General features: G+C 39.9%; 1 protein-coding gene across 3 annotated transcripts in view; it reads left to right on the top strand.

Moving 5' to 3' along the window:
- ANK2 (ankyrin 2) overlaps positions 1–19,095 on the top strand; it is a 184,044-nt gene that overhangs the window by 57,464 nt on the left and 107,485 nt on the right. For all 3 annotated transcript variants that reach the window (XM_077783070.1, XM_077783069.1, XM_077783071.1), the window contains exons 2-4: positions 10,499–10,600; positions 17,496–17,594; positions 18,111–18,209. In XM_077783070.1, the coding sequence (XP_077639196.1) occupies positions 10,499–10,600; positions 17,496–17,594; positions 18,111–18,209 (300 nt within the window). The remainder of the gene's footprint in view (positions 1–10,498; positions 10,601–17,495; positions 17,595–18,110; positions 18,210–19,095) is intronic.

Raw genomic sequence — 19,095 nt, 5'->3', positions numbered from 1 at the left:
ATTCAGGTTTACAGTGCTTGGGGGATTACAAAGGAAACTTCCTGTATTTCCCTAAGAATGTTTGCAGTCTCTCATCATTCTTATGATTCCATACAGAAAAAGTTAAAAGAAAAAGAGGTGTCTGTAAATTAGAAATGCCAGCAAAGCTTTGTTCTGCAGGGAGAAATTGTATTGTCTTTTCCCCCCCTGAACAGGAATACGGTATCCAGCACAGTACCCTGTTAGCTATTATATATTTCCTCTGCCTTTATGTAACTGTAGCCATGCTCCTTGTCTTGGCTCATTAAAAAGAGTTGCCACATCAAGGTGAATATGATAACTCTGGGAGCCTTGTAGCAGATATGAGGTTCAGAATAATTCAGCTGATATTCAGCCAACTCAGATGGCAAAATTGCTTTGCTAATCTAATATTTTCTAACGTAAGAATCAAATGCAATCTGCTGCTTCAGAACCAGGTATTTCAGACTGCCTGGGACAGATGGCTCTCTGAGTTGTAGCACAGGTTTTCCTACTGCAGCATCCATAGGAGTTTTTCCTCCCTGTTCAACTCAGCAGATTTGGCAAGGTGGACTTTAACATCACTGTTGCTTTTCTGCAGGTGAAGTTAGGTGAAACTTGTTCCTCTTTCTGCTGGCCAGAGCTGAATTCTTTAAGGTCTAGGCCTCGGATTACAAGGTTCTTCATTTACTACTTGAGTGTTCCTTTTACCTCTCTGTACAAGTAAGATCTGTGCAATGAGTCTTGCTGAATTAGGACCTGTGGTAACAACCTTTGTTTACATCTATTTTAGCCCATCTCAAAGCAACATGAAATAATTTTTTCTGTTTTATGGAACCAGTACATTTGAATCAATGGGCGATCGGTTAATGGTGTTTGGGTGGGTAGAGCAGTTTGACCCTTCAGCATGGGTGGTATTCACCCATTTCTTTTATTGGGAAATGTCACTTGGCCATAGGGAATGAAAAATTGGGAGTGATGGGATTATCTGTCAACAGTCTGTCATAAACTTCACTTACAGCCTGGATTTTTGGTAAGCTAGATAATGTTTGGTGTGGCATCCTAGTTCTTTCTAGAGCTGTTCTGGCATTATTACCTCTATTTAGGAACATTATCAGTAACGGAAACTTGCTATGGAAACCATTTAGATGCCTGCCAAATTCTACAGTTGTTACCACACCTCAATATCTCAATATACGGCATCCAGAGGATCCTAAATATTTTTCCTTCCTTTAATATTATTCAGTTCCCCTAGAGGAAATCTTGGTTCCATATCAGTATTTAAGAGACTTCAGTAAATGCATGTGTCAACTAGGAGAAGCAAGACTAATCATGTGGCTCTTCTGAATGTATCCCAAATCCTTATAGTTTCAGGATCATGACTAAATTATTTTGTCTCAAATTTCAGCACAAGAAATGTTCCTATTAAACAACAGGATTATACATTTCTACTTTAGAGTAATGAATATATTTCTAGTTTTTAGGATTAATCAAACTATAAAATCTTTGATTCTCAAAACCCAAATCCTTTGGGGTGCTTGGTTTGTTGTTTTTCAGGGTGGTTTGGTTTTTTTTTTTCCTCTTTATTCTTTTTAAATACAAAGATTACATTTCCCAGGTACATTTGATAGTCTTGTTTTTTAGACTCATGCCGATGATAATTCAGACACCCACATATTGTTTCCAAGCTGGGATTTATACCAGAAAGTTTGTTTTGGAGATGATGAATAGCCCAGGGGAAGGACAAGGATTACACATGCCTGAAGTTCAGCTACTGATGCACTGTCCCTTATTAGAACTCTGATAACTGATGTTGCTTGATATTGTAAAATCAGCATGGATTAAAATAACATCTGTCATTTCAAGTACTGCCTTTGGAAGGGACATGCAGCTGGGGAAAAGACTTTTATTCCATTCTTTTCCATAGAAAGCTATGCAGTTTTGCCTCAGTTCTCACAAATCCTTCATTGACACAGTACAATCAGCAGCCAGGCCAGTATGGTAAGTTAATGATTGGAGTGGGAGGACTCCTACAGATGTCTGAGGCAGCTAAGGATCATAAAAGGTTTATAGAGGGCATTTGCTTCTTGGCTTGAGGAAGGGGTGATTTTACATTAGTTTTCTCTTCCTCTTCTGCTGCTACTGTATTTGCCAATATTGGCCCAAATTCAGGAACAAGGTTTAGTGTGTATTTAAACCCTCCCTTCAGCAAATAACTTAAATCTGTTTAGTTTGAGATCAATTAGACTCAAAGATGTGGTAAAAATTAACCATAGTTTAAAGTGGTTTGCCAAAATATCCCTTTATTCTTCTCCTGGTTAAAAACAAAGCCAAACTGATCAGTCATTTGTGCATTCCAGCAGAGAGAAAAGAGTGCCTGGATGGTACCCTGCAAGGTCTGGAAGTTCACAGAGCTGGCAAAAGAGCCAAAGGTGTCAAAATGTAACAAGCAGCCTAAAATTAAAGTAATTCCCTATGAATGATTGAGATTTTTCCTATCAATAACAAGAAGTGGAATAGCTGAAGCCTGGCTTTTCCACTAGTAAAAATTAGAAGTGTCCATCAGCATTATTAATTGTTCAGTTGTGTCTGTTTGGAGTGATCTTGGGGCAGAATCTGGTGTTCAGGTAAGGCCATGACCTGGACAGTTTCCTCCCTCTTATGTTGCTCAAAAATATGTTTGATGGGATCATGTAGCAGCAATAAAAAACTTCCTAAATTTCAAATGCAGCTTTCTGAGGACTGTCTCATAAAAAGATATGAAACCATCAAAAAACTGTTTTATGCAAATCTTGAAATCACTGGAAGTTGATGAATATATGTTGGACTTGTAATACATTTCTTTTATTTATAATGTGCATAAATCATAAATCACTTAACCTAGTTTATTTTCTCAGCTTCTTTTTTTTTGCCATGGTTCTTTCCATCTCTAGGCATACCAATGGAAGTAATTTCTTGAGGACTCTCTAAATCTTGAATCTTGCTGCACGCAGTATCTCCTTTGGGTTGCAGCCTCTTTGTCTGACACAAGAAAGCTTTTACCAAGATGTATAATAAATGGAAACAGCATTACCCTTCCTACCTGCTCTGGCAGTGTGTGATTTGGGCTCCCACACATCCCTTAGCAGAGCTAATGAGAATATTCATTCTGTGGAACGCAGCACATACTGGAAGGAATCTGGTCAATGCTATCCCAGGTTTCTGGGTCAGGGAATAATTTTCTGTGTTTTAAAATGTTTTGATTTGAAATCAAGGATTGTTTGAATCCTTTGTCATACGCAGTGTATAGCACAAAGGATTTCTCTCTTCTTGTACCTATTTCACCAGCTTGGTATTACAAAATATTTTTTGATGAAAATATCCATAGTCTTCATGGCAAAGTGTGGGGCCATGTCCACAATGTCTGCAACAGCATAATTAGGGCAACTCCAGCCACTGCTCCAGCTCAGTGACAGAAAAAGTGGCTTCATGATGTTCTAGGATTTATTGGCCTAAGTACTCAAAGCACCTTAAATTATTCAGGTTCATAATACATACTTAAAGAATATTTTTTTTCTGATTTATAACCATCAATATTAATGTAGGGAGGCATACCTTTGACATTTAAAATATTTAATTACTAGATACTATTAGCTCCATCTTGGCAGAGAATATTTAACTTGCTAGCGATCTCTTAACTCTGAAAGCTTATCTTCCTCTTCACATCTCACAAATCCTGGGGTTCTTCTTGCCTTAACAAATATTAGTTTCTTGTATGGTCAGTTGTGTATTTTTCCTGGATAAGAACTTGCTCTAGATTGTGAGAACATGATGTTTCTTTAGTGAAAGCTGCTATTTTAGAATTGTGGGATTTTCAGTTCAACTATTCCTGAACAAATTCCATACAACCAAAGGTACACAGCAGGATGAATCTGATCTGAAATGCCTGTACATGATTGAATGGGAAAAGCTGAGTGATAGAAATTCTTGTTTTGATATTGAAATAAGAAAATTTGGCCCATTGTTCATCCAGGAATTTAGATACTGAAATTTCTTCAGGTTCTGTGATTTAATCTGACTTCTTTCATTGCTCCCAGTAAATGAATGGGGTGGAAACATACATTTTTATGGGCAAAGGAAGTGGCTTTGAAAGCAAAGCACTGTTGTATTTCTTTTCTTTCAGAAGATGAATGTCATTTCATTAAGGGCTGGGAAAATATGTGTCCATTATAGCTGTTATTATCTCATTTATGTAATTTATCAGTGTTAGATTACTGAGCCTGTGCCATTGCAAGTGGAATATTTAGCTCTCATTATGGTATGTGTATCAGAACTGCAGGCTCAGCCTCTACTCTGGGGGTTTAATTAAAAGCAGAACATATATAAAACACTTTGCCTCTTTGCCGTCAGTGCTCCATCTTCTAGAGTGATACCCTTTGGAAATCAGCTGCACTTTCATCTCAATAAAAAAAATAAATTAAAAAATGTGTGCAGTAGGTAAAATGTGAGCCACGGATAAACTTGCTGGCAAGTTTTACAGAAAGGAGGAAAAGCATTATATAATTTCCATGAGGAAAAGCATTATATTTGAATTCCCAACTTTTACATCTGAATGCTGGTGTGGAAGAAGATTCCTTAATGGGCAAAAATCTGTATGTGATGAGTGAGTTGGGTAATGGTAACACCTGGTCTGTGCCACTTTTAGAGTTGCACCCAATTAAACGATGGCTGGTTGGAACAGATGGTTCCTGAAATCAGAGAATAGCCAAGCCAACTGGGACAAAATTTAGTGATTGTCTCAAGAGTAGGAGCTTAAACTGACACTTTAGAAAGTAAGGAATAGAAAAAAAGAAGTATGTGTTTGCATACCTGTTAGTCTTTCCCTTTGCATCTTTAAGTACTGAATAACATCAAGAAGCCACAAAAATTTGACTTAGAAGGTGCAACTTTCCTTCTGCCGTGAGCTGAATTCTCAACTCCAGACATTCCCTGGATATATTAACATAATCAGTCACCAGTCAGTTAGGAGATTCTTAATGAAGAAGAGTTCACAAGCTATCAGCATTTTGCTAATTATGGAAACAGCTGTTGTACAAACAGTGCCTCACAACTCTGGAGTTTTTAAATGGCATTACCACTGTCACCTGCCCTTGCCATATTGATTAATTGTGGCTTAATGCTGCCTTTGCCTGTAGTGATAGCACAGGATTCACTTGAACATCAAAGGTTTTTCAGCCAATAATGATTTGAGTTTTTTGTTTTATGTAAAGCAGGTTTTTCTCATGTCCTGATCAGGGGCAATATCTTCAAAAGTTACTAAGCTAAATAAATTTTTCTCTGTAAAATCAAAGCAGTACATCCCCAGGTTCATGCTTAAAAAGTAAGTCTGAAAGGGTTAGTACCTCTCAGATACACAAACAAAACAAATAGGTGAAATTAAGATGTAAATATACTATTTGGATATTAGCATGAGTTTTGAATTCTTTTTGACAGCATTCCATTAACAAACTGTATTTAGTAGGTGAGAAATGTGCAGGGGTCCATGGTGCTGGACTGTGTTCTCTCAAAGAAGTATTTCTGATTTTGGACAGACTGGGGTCATTCAACTTACATGGAGTGGACAAAACCCAAATCCAACCTGCAGGAATAGTTTTTCTACAGACACAATTTAAAACAAATATTTGATGGATAATGTTATGATGAAAGCTATCTTTTGAAAATTGAAATCCCCCCAGTCTTTCCTTCTTATGCATGAAGCTGGTTTTCACCAGCAAATTTGAATATTTGGAGAGAATTTTATGGATTTGGTACAGCATATGACTTTAAGATTTATTTCTGCACTTCTCTATAAAATGTCTTCGAGAAACAGGCGTGCGCTGTGTGCAGTAAGTGATGTGTTACATCATGCAGTAGGAAGGGCAACTAGAGTGGGGGCAGAGGAACCAGAAGGGAAGGTCTGACTATTTGTTTAAAATACTAATTTCCATATATGTTTTATTTGCTGAAATAGATGTTTCAAATTCAGGTTAAACTGCAGCCATGTAGTTAGCAAGAAAGAAGGAGGATCCACAGTCATATATTCATAGAGTCACTTGATCATTTCTTCTATTTCCTTATGCAATTTCTGACAGCTAGGTAGTTAGTTATAAAGTAACATTTGTGTTCATGCTGTAAGTGTACTTATATTGATGTTTTTCATATTGTAGTTTATTTGTTTCTAGTGGTCTGAAAATTCTTATTTATGGCTGGAATTACCTATTCTCAGTCAAAAGCTGATAGGAAATGCTTAAAGATAGGAGATCTCTACAAGGTCCAATAAAACTAAATGCTCCTCAAAAGTCATAGGCTTAGGAATGAACCCTCATCCAGTTCCACCCCCTGCCACAGGCAGGGATACCTTCAATAGACCAGGTTGCTCCAAGCCCTGTCCAACCTGGCTTTGCACATTTCCAGGGAATGAGGCAGTCACATCTTCTCTGGGCAACCTGTGCCAAGGCCTCACCACCCTAGAAGGGAACAATTTATTCTATTATCTAATATAAATTTACCTTTGTATCTTTATCATGTACCAGAATGGCGTTGCAAACATAATTTCTTTTTTAAAAAGTATTCAGTGAGGACTTGTCATGCTCTGTCACTGTGTATGTATTAAGAGCAGTCCATTAGAAAAAGGTGGTTCAATGCAGAGCTGGTGAATTCAACCCATACTATAAAATACTGTCTCAGTATTTTCTAATCCCTCATACCATTTTCTTCTATCATGTTAATAAAATATTGATCTAACTGCCTGACCCTAGTGCCTGCATGTACACAATGTGATCCTTTTTTCTGCCTGACTGAGCTGAGGGTGGTGGGCAGCGCTGCCAGCTGGGACTTTGCACATTAACATGTCGGCTTTGGGGCTTCCCAAATTACACGGCTCTCATGTTCTCATGCTCCCATGCTGCAGCTTAAGGTGAGCTCTTCTCCTGTAAACCTTTCCTTTCCTCACTGGTAGCGTTTTTGCTTTACAAGCAGATCATTCTGTTTGTAAAACTCTGTAAAACTCCCAAGAAAACCCCTCAGGGGTGTGTGCTTAGGAAGAGGAGATGTGAGAAATACCATATGGTACACGGGACTCTGGGTCTGTGTTTTTGTCTTCTTCCTTGAAAAGGAGGTGCCTCCAAATGACAGTTTGTTGGCAGCTGTTCTTCACCAGTCACCAAACCAGAAAGATGGATATGGCAATTTCTCTCACTGAGAAACACTACCAGGGACCATGACGGGGCTATGGGGCAGTGAGGGGCCACGAGGAGCTCGAAAGCACTGTGAGGGGCTCTGATGGATTTCGAAAGGCTTTAAGCAGACTGTGAGGGGCTCTAAAGCACTGTGAGGGGCTCTGATGGATTTTGAAAGGCTTTAAGCAGACTGTGAGGGGCTCTGAAGGTCTGTGAGGGGCCATGAGGGTCTCTGAGGGACTTTGAGAGGCTCTAAAGGGCTGTGATGGACTATGAAAGGGGCTGTGAGGGGTTCTAAGGGGGCTGTGATGGGCTGTGAGGGGTCTAAAGTGCTGTGAGGGTTTCTGAGGGACCCTAAAGGGACTCGGAAGGGCCGTGAGGATCTCTGAGGGACTTTGAGAGGCTCTAAATGGCTCTGAGGGGCCGTGAGGGATTTTGAGGGGCCGTGAGGGGCTTTGTGGATGGACTGCAAGGGGCTCTAAAGCATTGTGAGGGGCCATGAGGGGCTCTCAAGGGACTGTGAGGGTCTCTGAGGGACTTTGAGAGGCTCTAAAGGGCCGTGATGGACTGTGAGGGGCTCTGAGGGCCCATGAGGTTCTCTAAGGGGCCATGAGGGATTCTGATGGGCTGTGAGGGGTCTAAAGTGCTGCAAAGGTTTCTGAGGGGCCCTAAAGAGACTCGGAAGGGCCGTGAGGATCTCTGAGGGACTTTGAGAGGCTCCAAATGGCTCTGAGCGGCCGTGAGGGGCTCTGATGGACTGTGAGGGGCCATGAAGGGTTCTGATGGGCTGTGAGGGGTCTAAAGTGCTGTGAAAGTTTCTGAGGGGCCCTAAAGGGAGTCTGAGGGCTGTGAGGATCTCTGAGGGACTTTGAGAGGCTTTAAATGGCTCTGAGGGGCCGTGAGGGGCCCTGAGGGTCTCTGGGTGTCTGTGAGGGGCTCTGGAGGCTGTGAGGGTCCTTGGGGGGCTGTGATGAGCTCTGAAGACTGCTGGGGACTGTCTAACAAAATATTTCAAGAGATTACAGAATCCATTGGAAAAGCTGACAGATCCAGATCATTGTCTTCTCTGATGTGGTAAGACTACAGGAAACTGCTGCTGTTGTTTACTGAGGGGATTTTGTCAAAAAGCATTTGAATTTGAAGTGTGCTAAAGTAAAGAAATGCTTGAGACAGTAGTGCTGACAAAAATGCTTTTAAAAAGCATTAAAAGAATGGGGCAAAGGACAAACTAGTGATGATCTACAGAAAAATGAAATTTGGCCAACTGGGAAAGAAAATGGATCTGTGTACTCACAACCTCTAAGTCAATCTTTCAGCACCATGTTACAATCCTTGTAATATAGTAATATATTTTCAATATTTTGTGGCCAGTCTCTGGTATTTGTATGGGAATTTATATATGAAGCATATGGATTGTCCTATTGCTCTTTATAAAGAAAAGCTACTATTCTGCATTATGATTATTATTCTGGTGTCTGGAAAGTGTTTTGAAGTGACTTGAAGGGATGTACACCGCAGTAATTTGATTACAAGGTAATAGAATTATGAATCAAGGGAAATGAGAGTCTGCTTGGAAACCTGTTTGTGTCTTCTTAGCCAGAAACAAATGACATAGAGTTGTGTGGGTTTAGCTACAATCTGAGCTTCCAGCACTAATGGAAATGTCAGCATTTTTAGCTTTTTATGTTATTCTGTGTGAAAGAAAAACAAGCAATGATTTGTTCATCCCTAACAACCCTAAGTTGTAGGTGGTAATGTGTTGCTTCATTCTTTCTTAACCTTGTAAAAGTATAAAGCTGATGGTTGTTGTTTTGCTATGGTAAATTATTGTTGTAAAGTAAAGCATGAAAAAAAATAGGGAGAAAAAACCAACGTGTATTATTGAGTGCAAAACTGCTTTTCCCAACCAGTGTCCGGATTGACCCCTCATGTGCTCAGATATTTGTTCTTGGTTAATGCTTTTACCAAAACATGTGATTTTTTTTTTTTCAAAGATATTTAAATATTAAAACATCATTTGGTATGTTATGAGCCTATCCTCATCCCAGGAAAGGATGTGCTCGCAAAGACATATTTTTGTCTTGGCATGTAGCACAGTTGTAAGGAGGCTCATTTTGATGACATCCATCTGTTGCAGACTAAAATAGGTTGGAATTGGGGATTGTCAAGCAAGTTAGTGCAGCGTGATAAGCAGGGTGACCAAAAAAAATGCATTGGAGTGGATTGGGCAACTGAACTAAGTGGCTGGAAGTGGGAGGGGTTTGGGATATTCTCCTGACGAAAAGGAGCGAGTCCCAGTCAGAAGCAGTGCGGGCTGTCCCCTGGCCTCACATCCCCACAAACAGGCTCTCCTGCTTATTTACCTGCTCCTTGCACTCACTCCCACTCGGTTGATTGAGCTGGGACAACTGTTGCTGTCCCGGTACACCTTCCCAAATGCTTAATCTGGGTACTCATGGCTTCTGTGGCATGGCTTGGGTTTTCCTCCTGGTCTCAGGTGTCTTAGAAGCCAACTTGCCTGTGTGGGGGAACATCCAAATCTGGGCTGGTTTCAAGCAGCCAGTGGAGTTCTGTGTCACGGACAAAGGCTGAGGCGTTCCGCGCTCTGTTGCTCAACAGTACATCCCACAACCTGGCTGAAAAATGAAAGCATATTTTTATAGGGTCTTTAAACCTTTTTTTTATGAGAGCAGGAAGTTTAGGGGTAGGGATGTTTACAGCATGATCCTGGATTTGGATACTCAACCTTGAGTACTTCATCCGCTTTGTTCTAAGGTTAGCTACATGTGGAGTGCTGCTCACTTTGAGCGTAGGCAAAAGTGATAGATCTAAAAGTAAATAGATCTAAATCTGTAAATAACATCTATACAAATCTATAAACAATATAGATAAATACATAAAGAATACATTAAGTTATATATAAAAAGAGATAATATATTTATAATATTAAGAGAGCATATATTTGTATATAATTCTCCAGAAAACTGTAGTTAGCAAATTGATGCATTTCTTTTTCTCTTGTTGACAATATCAGTTACTATGATTTATGGTTTTTTAGTTCTTGCTAAATTTTGAATGTCAGCAATTATTGCTCTATTTTGCTCGCTCTGACAGGTCTGCAGTTCTTTTGTGCCATTATTGCCTAATTTCAATATGCTAATTAATGCAGATAGAATTCAAACTCAGTTGTTTCACAGCTTTATTCTCTAGCAGCATGAAATATGGAAACCTTTCACCGCTGATGAAGTTCTGCTCTGGTTTAAGCAGGGGCTAACTGGAGAATATTTTTTCTTCTCTTTTTACAGTCTGACAGCAATGCAAGCTTTCTCCGCGCTGCCAGAGCTGGCAATTTAGACAAAGTAGTGGAATACCTGAAAAGTGGAATAGACATTAACACCTGTAATCAGGTAAGATATTTGATGGACACAAGCTTGCAAGAGTGAATTGCCAGAAACCTGGGCACTGTAGAGATGTGATTTATCTCTTGATCCTACTGAATGTGACGTGCTGAGCCATGGATTTTCCTTGGCCATCCCACATGAAGCGCCTGATCCCCTGAGAGCTCAAGTGTGGGAGTCTGATGCTTCCCCTGTTATTTTTATGAGATCTCAGGGGGTAGGTAAGCACTTGAGTGGATGTAGTTATAGCTACTCAGATAATTAATGTCCAAGTAGATTAAAATCTTGGCACTCACCTGCACTGGCAATGCAGCTCTGATTACTCTCAGATGGCTAAAGGGATAACCATGGGCTTTCACTTTGTTTTGCAAAACTAAATGTGTTTTTACTACTGATCAATAATAACTACAAGATAACATAAAATGTACTTAAATGTTGCACTTATCATACTGTTTCCCCTTTCAAGAAAGTTATAACTGCTGTAAAAGTACACTGTTAAAGTTTCACCATTGATGTGACTGTAATGTGACACAATGTTTTGGCTTGGCTCTTTTGTAGGTCTGTCATATAAATCCAATTACTTTGGCTTCATAGCTTAGGGACCTACATTTCCAGTGTTTAAGTGACTAGAACCATCAAGTTTAATAAGACTCTAACTGTGACTTAAATATGCAAGTAAATGTCTGCATCAGTTCTGGGAAGTGTCTTGGCTTTCTAGTGAAACCACTGTGGTTTCTTTGGTGGGGAATTTGACAGCTCAGGTTTTACGGTGCCCAGCTTTCCCCTAATTCTTTGCCAGATTTGATCAGAGTGACCACCAACTAGACAGTGGCTATGCCATTTGGAAGTAAAACCCCAGAATTGTGACCATTATTTCTTTTGGGGAGCAGGGGGGAAAGTAACTGGGAGAATCAGAAATGAAATAATCTGAAATATTTGGTCCTATCACCTTCCCTGCTGAAAGAAAGCTGTAAATGATTAAAGAAGGTATGTGCCAAATGGAAGCTGGGTTACAGGAGTGAGAACAGATCTGTTAGCTGTGCCAAGGAATTTAATGATGAGGAGGATAAGAGCTGGGGCTTTTCATGTTCTGCTCATTGAAAACATACAGAAGTGTTCTTGTCTTACTGTCTGGGAGAAAGTTTCCTTTGAAAGACTTACTGTCAAGGAAAAACTTCCTGAGTTATATGGGACGTGACCTGGCAAACTTCAAGTTGCTCAGTTAAGAGAGAGTAAAGCTAGATCCAAGTTCTTATCTTCAAATAGATCCAGCAAGTTTTCATCTTTATTACAAGCACCAATATTAACAAAGAGATTCACCCCCAGGACAGAGCATAGTTAATATGATAATTACTTAGGAACATTACAAGGCTTTTCCCCAGTGTTCATGTTCTCCTGCTAGTTATGGGAGGAATATGGCAAAAGTTGCTGCAGATTTATCTTCTATGGAAAGTACTTCCCACCTGCAGCTGGTGACAAAGTTCCACTTGTACCATGTGGGTGAGATCAAAACTTTCACCATCCACTGAGCAAAACCAAGCACTTCAGCTCCTGGCAGACCCCAATTCTGGTGCCATGTAAAATTGCTTACAGATATTTTCCTAACTAAGACCCTCAGTGCTTCCACTGGTGAAGCATCACTGGTGCATTGTAAATTTTATTGGGAGTGGAAGCAGACTCCCCTTGCCAGAGGTCAGGGCTCTCTGCTTGAATAAGCCCTGGCAGCCTTCAAGTTATTCCTCCTCCTTTGTCTCCTCCTCAGGGTTTGACAGGAGTGCCCACGTCATTGTGTTCCAGCTGTCTAAGGGGAGAAGCAAACACAGTCTGTGTAAAATGCAGGGGTGTATTTTATTTTTAACAGTGAGGTATCTCAGTGCTCTTTTAAAAATGGAGCTTTGTATGTGCAGGGTATTTTTCCTCAGTGAAATGCTATTTTTAGATCAGATCTCATATGAGAAAACCGTACATAATGTTAAATATAAGCTTTCCTGAATGGAGAGAAGACCAGGAAATGCTTTCTTCAGTTTCAATGTTTTTTCTCAAATGCTGAGTTTTCAGAAAGGCATATCTTTGTAGACAATCAAAGTATTTTCCCAGTGTAGCTGTTGCCAAAATATGATGGAGCTTAATGTTTCTGCATATACTGAACACAAAGTAGTTAATAAAACAATTATATAGTTAACAATTAGACATTACTTAAACATGCTTTGTTGAATGCTACCATCATAACAAGTTCATTTATTATGGAAATGCTTACTTTAATCTGAATTCAATTCAATCAACTCTGTTAATTTCTGGAGAGAGTTAGAAGTGTCAGGGGACAAAATTTCCCAGTTTTATGAGGAATCCCTTAAAAAAATCTAATTCCTGGTATTTTATAGGATGGATAACCAATAGCCATTGGCCATATCTGTTTCATTTAAAGCTGTTTTCCTATGCTACAAATGTAGTTTTTTAGGATGGGTTACTGTTTCTAATCAGTGTAGCAAGAGAAAACAACTTGCTCCTGCATCATGTTCAACATGTTGCTTAGCAAAACAAACGTTACACTGTGCATTTGTGTGGCCTGAGGTTCCGGCAGGAGTTAGACCCTGAACTCTGCCTGTTCTGAGAGCTCAGCAACTGCCTGCTGATTTTTGAAACTGAATTGGGGATCCAAAGACAAGATAAAGTAATATTTCTCCATCTTGTCTTGGGAGACCTGTCAGTTTTCAGGGTGATGTCTTGGAAGGAAATGTGTGATGGGCATTGGTGTTTGCTTTGAAAGAGTCTTCTGTGTTCCTCTGTGAAGTCTAATGCCTTGAATAGATCGGGGTTCAAGTATGAGGTAGTTCTGGGGGCCTCCAGCACCAAGGCTTTTTGAATTCCTGTCACTTTGGCTTTTGCTGTCGTTTTCTTGGTTCCTTTTAATTCATTTGGTCTCTGTTCCTTCGGTGACAGTGAGACAAAGCACAGCTGTTAATTGCTCCCTCCGTCCCTCCCTATGGAAAGACTCTGCCTTTCCCAGCAGTGCCAACTATAGTCTGAAAGAGCACTGTAGCATAATGAGGTCAGCAGTACCACATTTGATGTCACTCTATAGGTTAATTCAGTTTATTGACTTCCTAGACTATAAAGCAACATAAAGGAAGAATTTTCATAACCTGGTAATGTTTTTCTTTTTTTTTTTTTTTTTTCCCTGCTGTCCACTTAATTTCTTTCTGATATTTTTAGGAAAAACTTCCACAAACTTTTGGACTTCAGAAAGCCATGCCCAGCTCTCTAATGTACCCTTTCCCAAATCTCTCTTGAAAAGAGGTTGCCACATGCACATTTTATTTCCTTGAAAGATTTATTCAGAGGGGAGACTTTGCAGAGCCATCTATTAAAGAGAGAAAAGTATTTGAGTTTAACAAAGACTGTGGTACTTCTATTTTCTGCCTCTGCTGGCATAAGGAGTCAGCGCCATACAGTGTTAGCCACAAAAGCTTTTTAATTTTCATTGTGTTTTGAAGTTATGCTTTGCTTTTGAGCTGTTATCATAGAACCTTTTCCTTATTTCCTTCAAACACTTTCTTTGACCCATTTCTACATTTTAAGTTCTTTATCATCCTCACTAATTCTCACCAGCAGAAGGTGAGTTGAGCTTTCTAGGACTGCCAAGTTGTTGTTTATACCTGTCTCTTAGAGCTGAGCTTACAGGGAAGGTGTAAAAGCCCACAGAGCACTGATTTGGCTGATTTAAAATGTCCTTTGAACTACGGGTTGATCTGATGCTCTGCCAAGATATAGCTTTTCCATGGTGTCAGTTTGCTTTGGCACAATAGGGTTAGGTGGGAAAGGGAGAAGCTATTGGATCTGGGTGGTGTCCCAGAGGAATAAATGGCACAGCAGGATTGATGCTGAACCAGGCAGTGATGAAAGAGCTTCCATTGCTTGAGGATTTCTCCATGAGACAACTGAATACAAAGGCCAACGTAGCAGGGAATTTTTTGGGTGATTTCCAGACAGTCAGTGCCTGTCTTATGGGAATAAGTGATTGACTTTGGACTAGCTTAAAATAGACTGGTGATTTTTAGGATGTCCAAGAAATCCCTGGAGTTTTCCAGTGCAGTGAAATACCTAGGGTGGCACTACAGGAAGTGCTGTGCACAGTCAGTGGTACATGCACGTTTGTAACACTCCATGGGACAGAAAGCATTGACATCTCTGCCTTGCTGGTAGAGGAGAAAGAGAATTGAGGGACTTGGGCACTGCAGGGAAACACTTGCAAACAAGAACCAGCTTGGAAGGCTTAGTATTATGTTATTTTATGGGAGTTAGTATTGCCAAGTAGTCTCCAAGGAAAGAATGGCAGTTATGGCATATGCAGGCTTTGTCCTTATGCGGCACAGTTTTGCTTAGCAGACAGCTAATTTCACCCTCCCCAACTTTTTGGTGGGCAGGGGAGAGAAAAAGGGACGTGTCAGAAACCTTTGTTGTTCTGAACTACAAAAATCCAGTTGACAGGAACGGAGGAGTTGCATTGATTAAATCTGAGATTCCATCATCAGAAGTAGCAGGGATCAGCCACGTGGGCTGGCAAATAATTGCAGCGTTGGTTCTGATTAGGGAGAAAGAGAACAAAAGTTGCTTTAAGGCTTCAGTTGTGCTGGCCCTCAGCATTTAAAGTGCAGGGTTTGCTACTGCTTACCCCAGCTTGCTTTATTTAAGGAATTGTGGAATTTGAATGTCTATAGTCCTATTTTTAAGCTAGAGTTTGTTCCTGTAAGCTTTTTACTGGACCTCAATTATTCTTTTTACTCATGTCTTAATGCATTAAAAAGTCCTGTGTTGTGAAGAAACTCAGTTGATGCAGCAATATCAACTTTTCAGGTGCTTAATGTGACATCAACAGATATGTGGCTCAGAGATAGAAGTACAAATACTTTCAGAGATTAAGCACTGCTCTCTCCATATTTTGGCACATGGTAAACTAAAACAGAGGCTTATCCTCATCCTTTTGCATTCAGAGACATTTATGATCCATGAATTTTGCAGTTTCTCTGCTGTTTGTTCCGAAAGAATGAAGAAGGTTAATTACATGTCCCAGAAATACATCAGCTGTGTACACTGTGAGGACAAGCTGCCCTTCAGATTCCCATGGCAAGTGTTGATGATGGAATCTGTGAGATCAGAGACGAGAACAGGTCTTTGTTCTCAAACAGTGAGGAGAATATGGTGTGTTTCCCCACAAAACACTAGATCAGATCTTGCAGCCACTGTAGGTAGTAATTAGGGTTAGTTGATACTCAGCTGAAATGAAAAACTAGAAAGATTGGAATTTTCTGAAACATGTTTGGCCTGAAAATTACTCCTTGACATGGGCAGTATTCCTTATCCTGCTAATTATGGTCAACCTCACCACATATTTTTGGCTTGACCAGGGCATGGTATTACTGCTACTCCTGGGTTCTGCAGCTCTGTAGTAAGAGTGTTTCCTCTGGAACAAGGATGTTCTGGTTGCTCTAGCCTTTCCCACATAATGGGGTTTGAAACCACATTTCTCATTAACATTTCCTATCTACCAGGCTGCAAAAGGGTGTTTCTCTGCTTTTGGCAGCCTGTGACCATGGCCTTCCTTTAATACCTTTGTTTCTCTCACAGTTCCACTTCTGAATTTGACCACAAAATATGCCTGTGCTGCTTACATGGATGTGGAATCAAAAGGAGTTAGTGCTGAAATGTTTTTGCATTTCTGTGTCTGAGGCCATTGGACCCACTCCCATCAAATACCTCCTGTGAAGTGCTAAGTGCTTTAAAATCCCACTGGAAATTACAGGCTCCAGCTGCCTCTGTGAATGGACAAATAAAAGCCAGAAAGTTGCCTGTTTATTTCACAACTGAAATTACTCTGAACTTTTCAGAGAGAACCAAAGTGATAAAAATTCCCCAGTGCTGAATTTGCTGCTGGTTACTCAAGCCACCTGAATATTGCTCCTGATGCCTGCAATATGGAAACCAGGAGAATGCTGGAGGGAATGGCAGTATTTATTGCTGTCACCTGCCTGATGTAGCATGAAAAATACCTTAGGATTGTGAAAAACAGATTGGCAATTCAGCTACAACAGACTGTAATTAAATTTTTTTCCTTGGGTGGAAGGGGGATACTAGGAAGAGGGAGATCAACTTTCCATGGCAGGAATTTGTATGATATAAAGTACCCTGTTCCTGTTGAATGTGGAGAGGATTTTGATGCTGACTTTCTTAGATTACCTATTCAATAATCCTCACATTTATTTAATAATTTTCTTTTCCTTTTTGACTGAGATTGCAAAATCTCCAAGTTTAGTGAAGACTTGCTCATCAGACACTAGCAGAAGTGACAGATCAAGGACCAGTTTGCAAGTCAAAGTGACTAACAAGCCATTTTGGCCTGTTTGTGCTTTGATACCAGTTCTCCCTGAGCAGAGACCAGGGTTCAGGGTGGTTACTTCAGCATGGAATAACCCTGATTGAGTAGACACATCCTGTGTAAATTTGGCTAAGTTCTGTGATTTCTCAGTATTCATAAAACCTCGGCAGGGCTGGATAAGGTTACAGCAAAGTGAGGTAGAAAAACACTCAAGTTTTGAAATACTGGGCTCCATGGAGATGGCAAAGGTAGTAGTCTGTGGTAATGGGAAGTTAGAATACAAGGAATCTTTTCTGGATATTCACAAAACTCAGTTTGATTTGATATATTTGTTACTATGAGAAAAATGTTATCGGAGAAGTTTGTCCCACAGTGCCTCAGCTTAAATAGCCACGTCCAAAGTATCTGACTTATGCAGACAGTCAGCTCAGAGATGTAATAGTATTCCAGCTCTTAATCTTCTCCTCATCCCAGGGTGAGGTAGGAATGTGTATCTGATATTTGTAATGGATCTGGCCCTTGTGCTTACAGAATGGGCTCAATGCTCTGCACCTGGCAGCCAAAGAAGGCCACGTGGGACTGGTACAGGAATTGTTGGAAAGAGGCTCAGCTGTGGATTCTGCCACTAAGGTAATTGATGCATGTCTCTAAGTTTATCCAATATATATGAGAAATACAAACAACCCCCAAAAAAGTACAAAATAAGAGACTAATGTAAATACCACACTGATATTTAAACTATTATTTCTGTTATGGCCTGGGAGTTGCCTTGCTGAAGCTTATTGGTAGTAAATGAAGAGGAAAATATTATTTCTAGTATCATATGGGGGAAGCATTAGAAGTTTTTAGCAATACCAGATTTTAATTATTTCCGCTGACAAGTTCTCCTTATTTTAAGGAGAATTAGTATAGCTCCAAGTACTTGAGTTTTTCAAATCTGTGAAAATCAGTAATTGACTTTATAATATCCAGAGTCTTTTCACCCATGGGCACAATGGAAGAGACTCCTGTGGGATAAATTGTTTTCCCTTTAGCCTTTCCACAGCCAGGCACATGCACATGAATGCTATTTAAAAAAAAAAAACAAAACTGCTGATTCCTGAAAAGGGGTAATAATAACTTGCATTTTCCCCCTCTTTCTAACAGAAAGGGAATACAGCCCTGCACATTGCATCCTTAGCAGGACAAGCTGAAGTTGTCAAAGTTCTGGTGAAGGAGGGAGCCAACATCAATGCACAATCTCAGGTATGATGCTCTTTTCCCTTCTCACTTCTAAAAGTTGTTTGGTGAGCTCTTATAAGATCTGAGATACTAGACACTGCTTCTAAACATCCAAGCCTGACAAATCAAGCAACTTGAGGCATTCTATCATAAGTTGAATAAAAATAAATACTGAATTGAAGTCATTATATGCTCATTGTTGTTTATAGAAAATTTGCTGAAACAATCTCTGGAAGAAGGCTAGGAATTACTAAAAGATTCCAAAGTGTATAAATATTGTATTTGAGTGGAATTTGGTGAGCAGTAACAAAGAAGATAATTTCTCAAGGGCTTGCTTTTTGTGGTTATTATTTGGCTGAAAGTTTGCAGATAACTTCCTCCAGGCTTCTAAACTCCTTCCATATGTGATCAGAAAGAATTTCAATCAAAAGTTTGTGATGTACATTTGAACAAGGGAAAATCACCTTGTCCTGGCAGGAAAACCAACTGTAAAAACTGCTCTTATTTCCACTGACATGAAACTTGTCTGGTCTTCCAAAACGCACCAGAGGACAGGGTGGTGTCCCTTACCTGTGATTGCCTTTGATTAGGATTAAGAACCATTTATCAAATAAAGAATTTGATTAATGGTTGTAAATGCTGCCTTAGTTATAGCAAGTGTCTGTAGCTATAAGGGGCTGAACAGATGGTATAAAAACCCCACATCTTTCTGAAGCACTTGGCTGATGACGTCCTCAAAAAAGCAAAAAAAAATAGCTAGCATTAGCTCCACATCTTGCTTGCCCAGACCTGGGAAACTGGGACCTGGAGGGTTCCCTGTGTTTTGGTGTTAAAAATTCACCATGGACAGGGTAAGGTAAGTACAGAGCAGGAGATGAATAAACAGCTTAACAGAATAAATGTTTGTCTG

This window comes from Lonchura striata, chromosome 4, assembly GCF_046129695.1.
Source record: "Lonchura striata isolate bLonStr1 chromosome 4, bLonStr1.mat, whole genome shotgun sequence".
NCBI lineage: Eukaryota > Metazoa > Chordata > Aves > Passeriformes > Estrildidae > Lonchura > Lonchura striata.
This window is presented reverse-complemented; position numbering and strand designations above follow the sequence as displayed.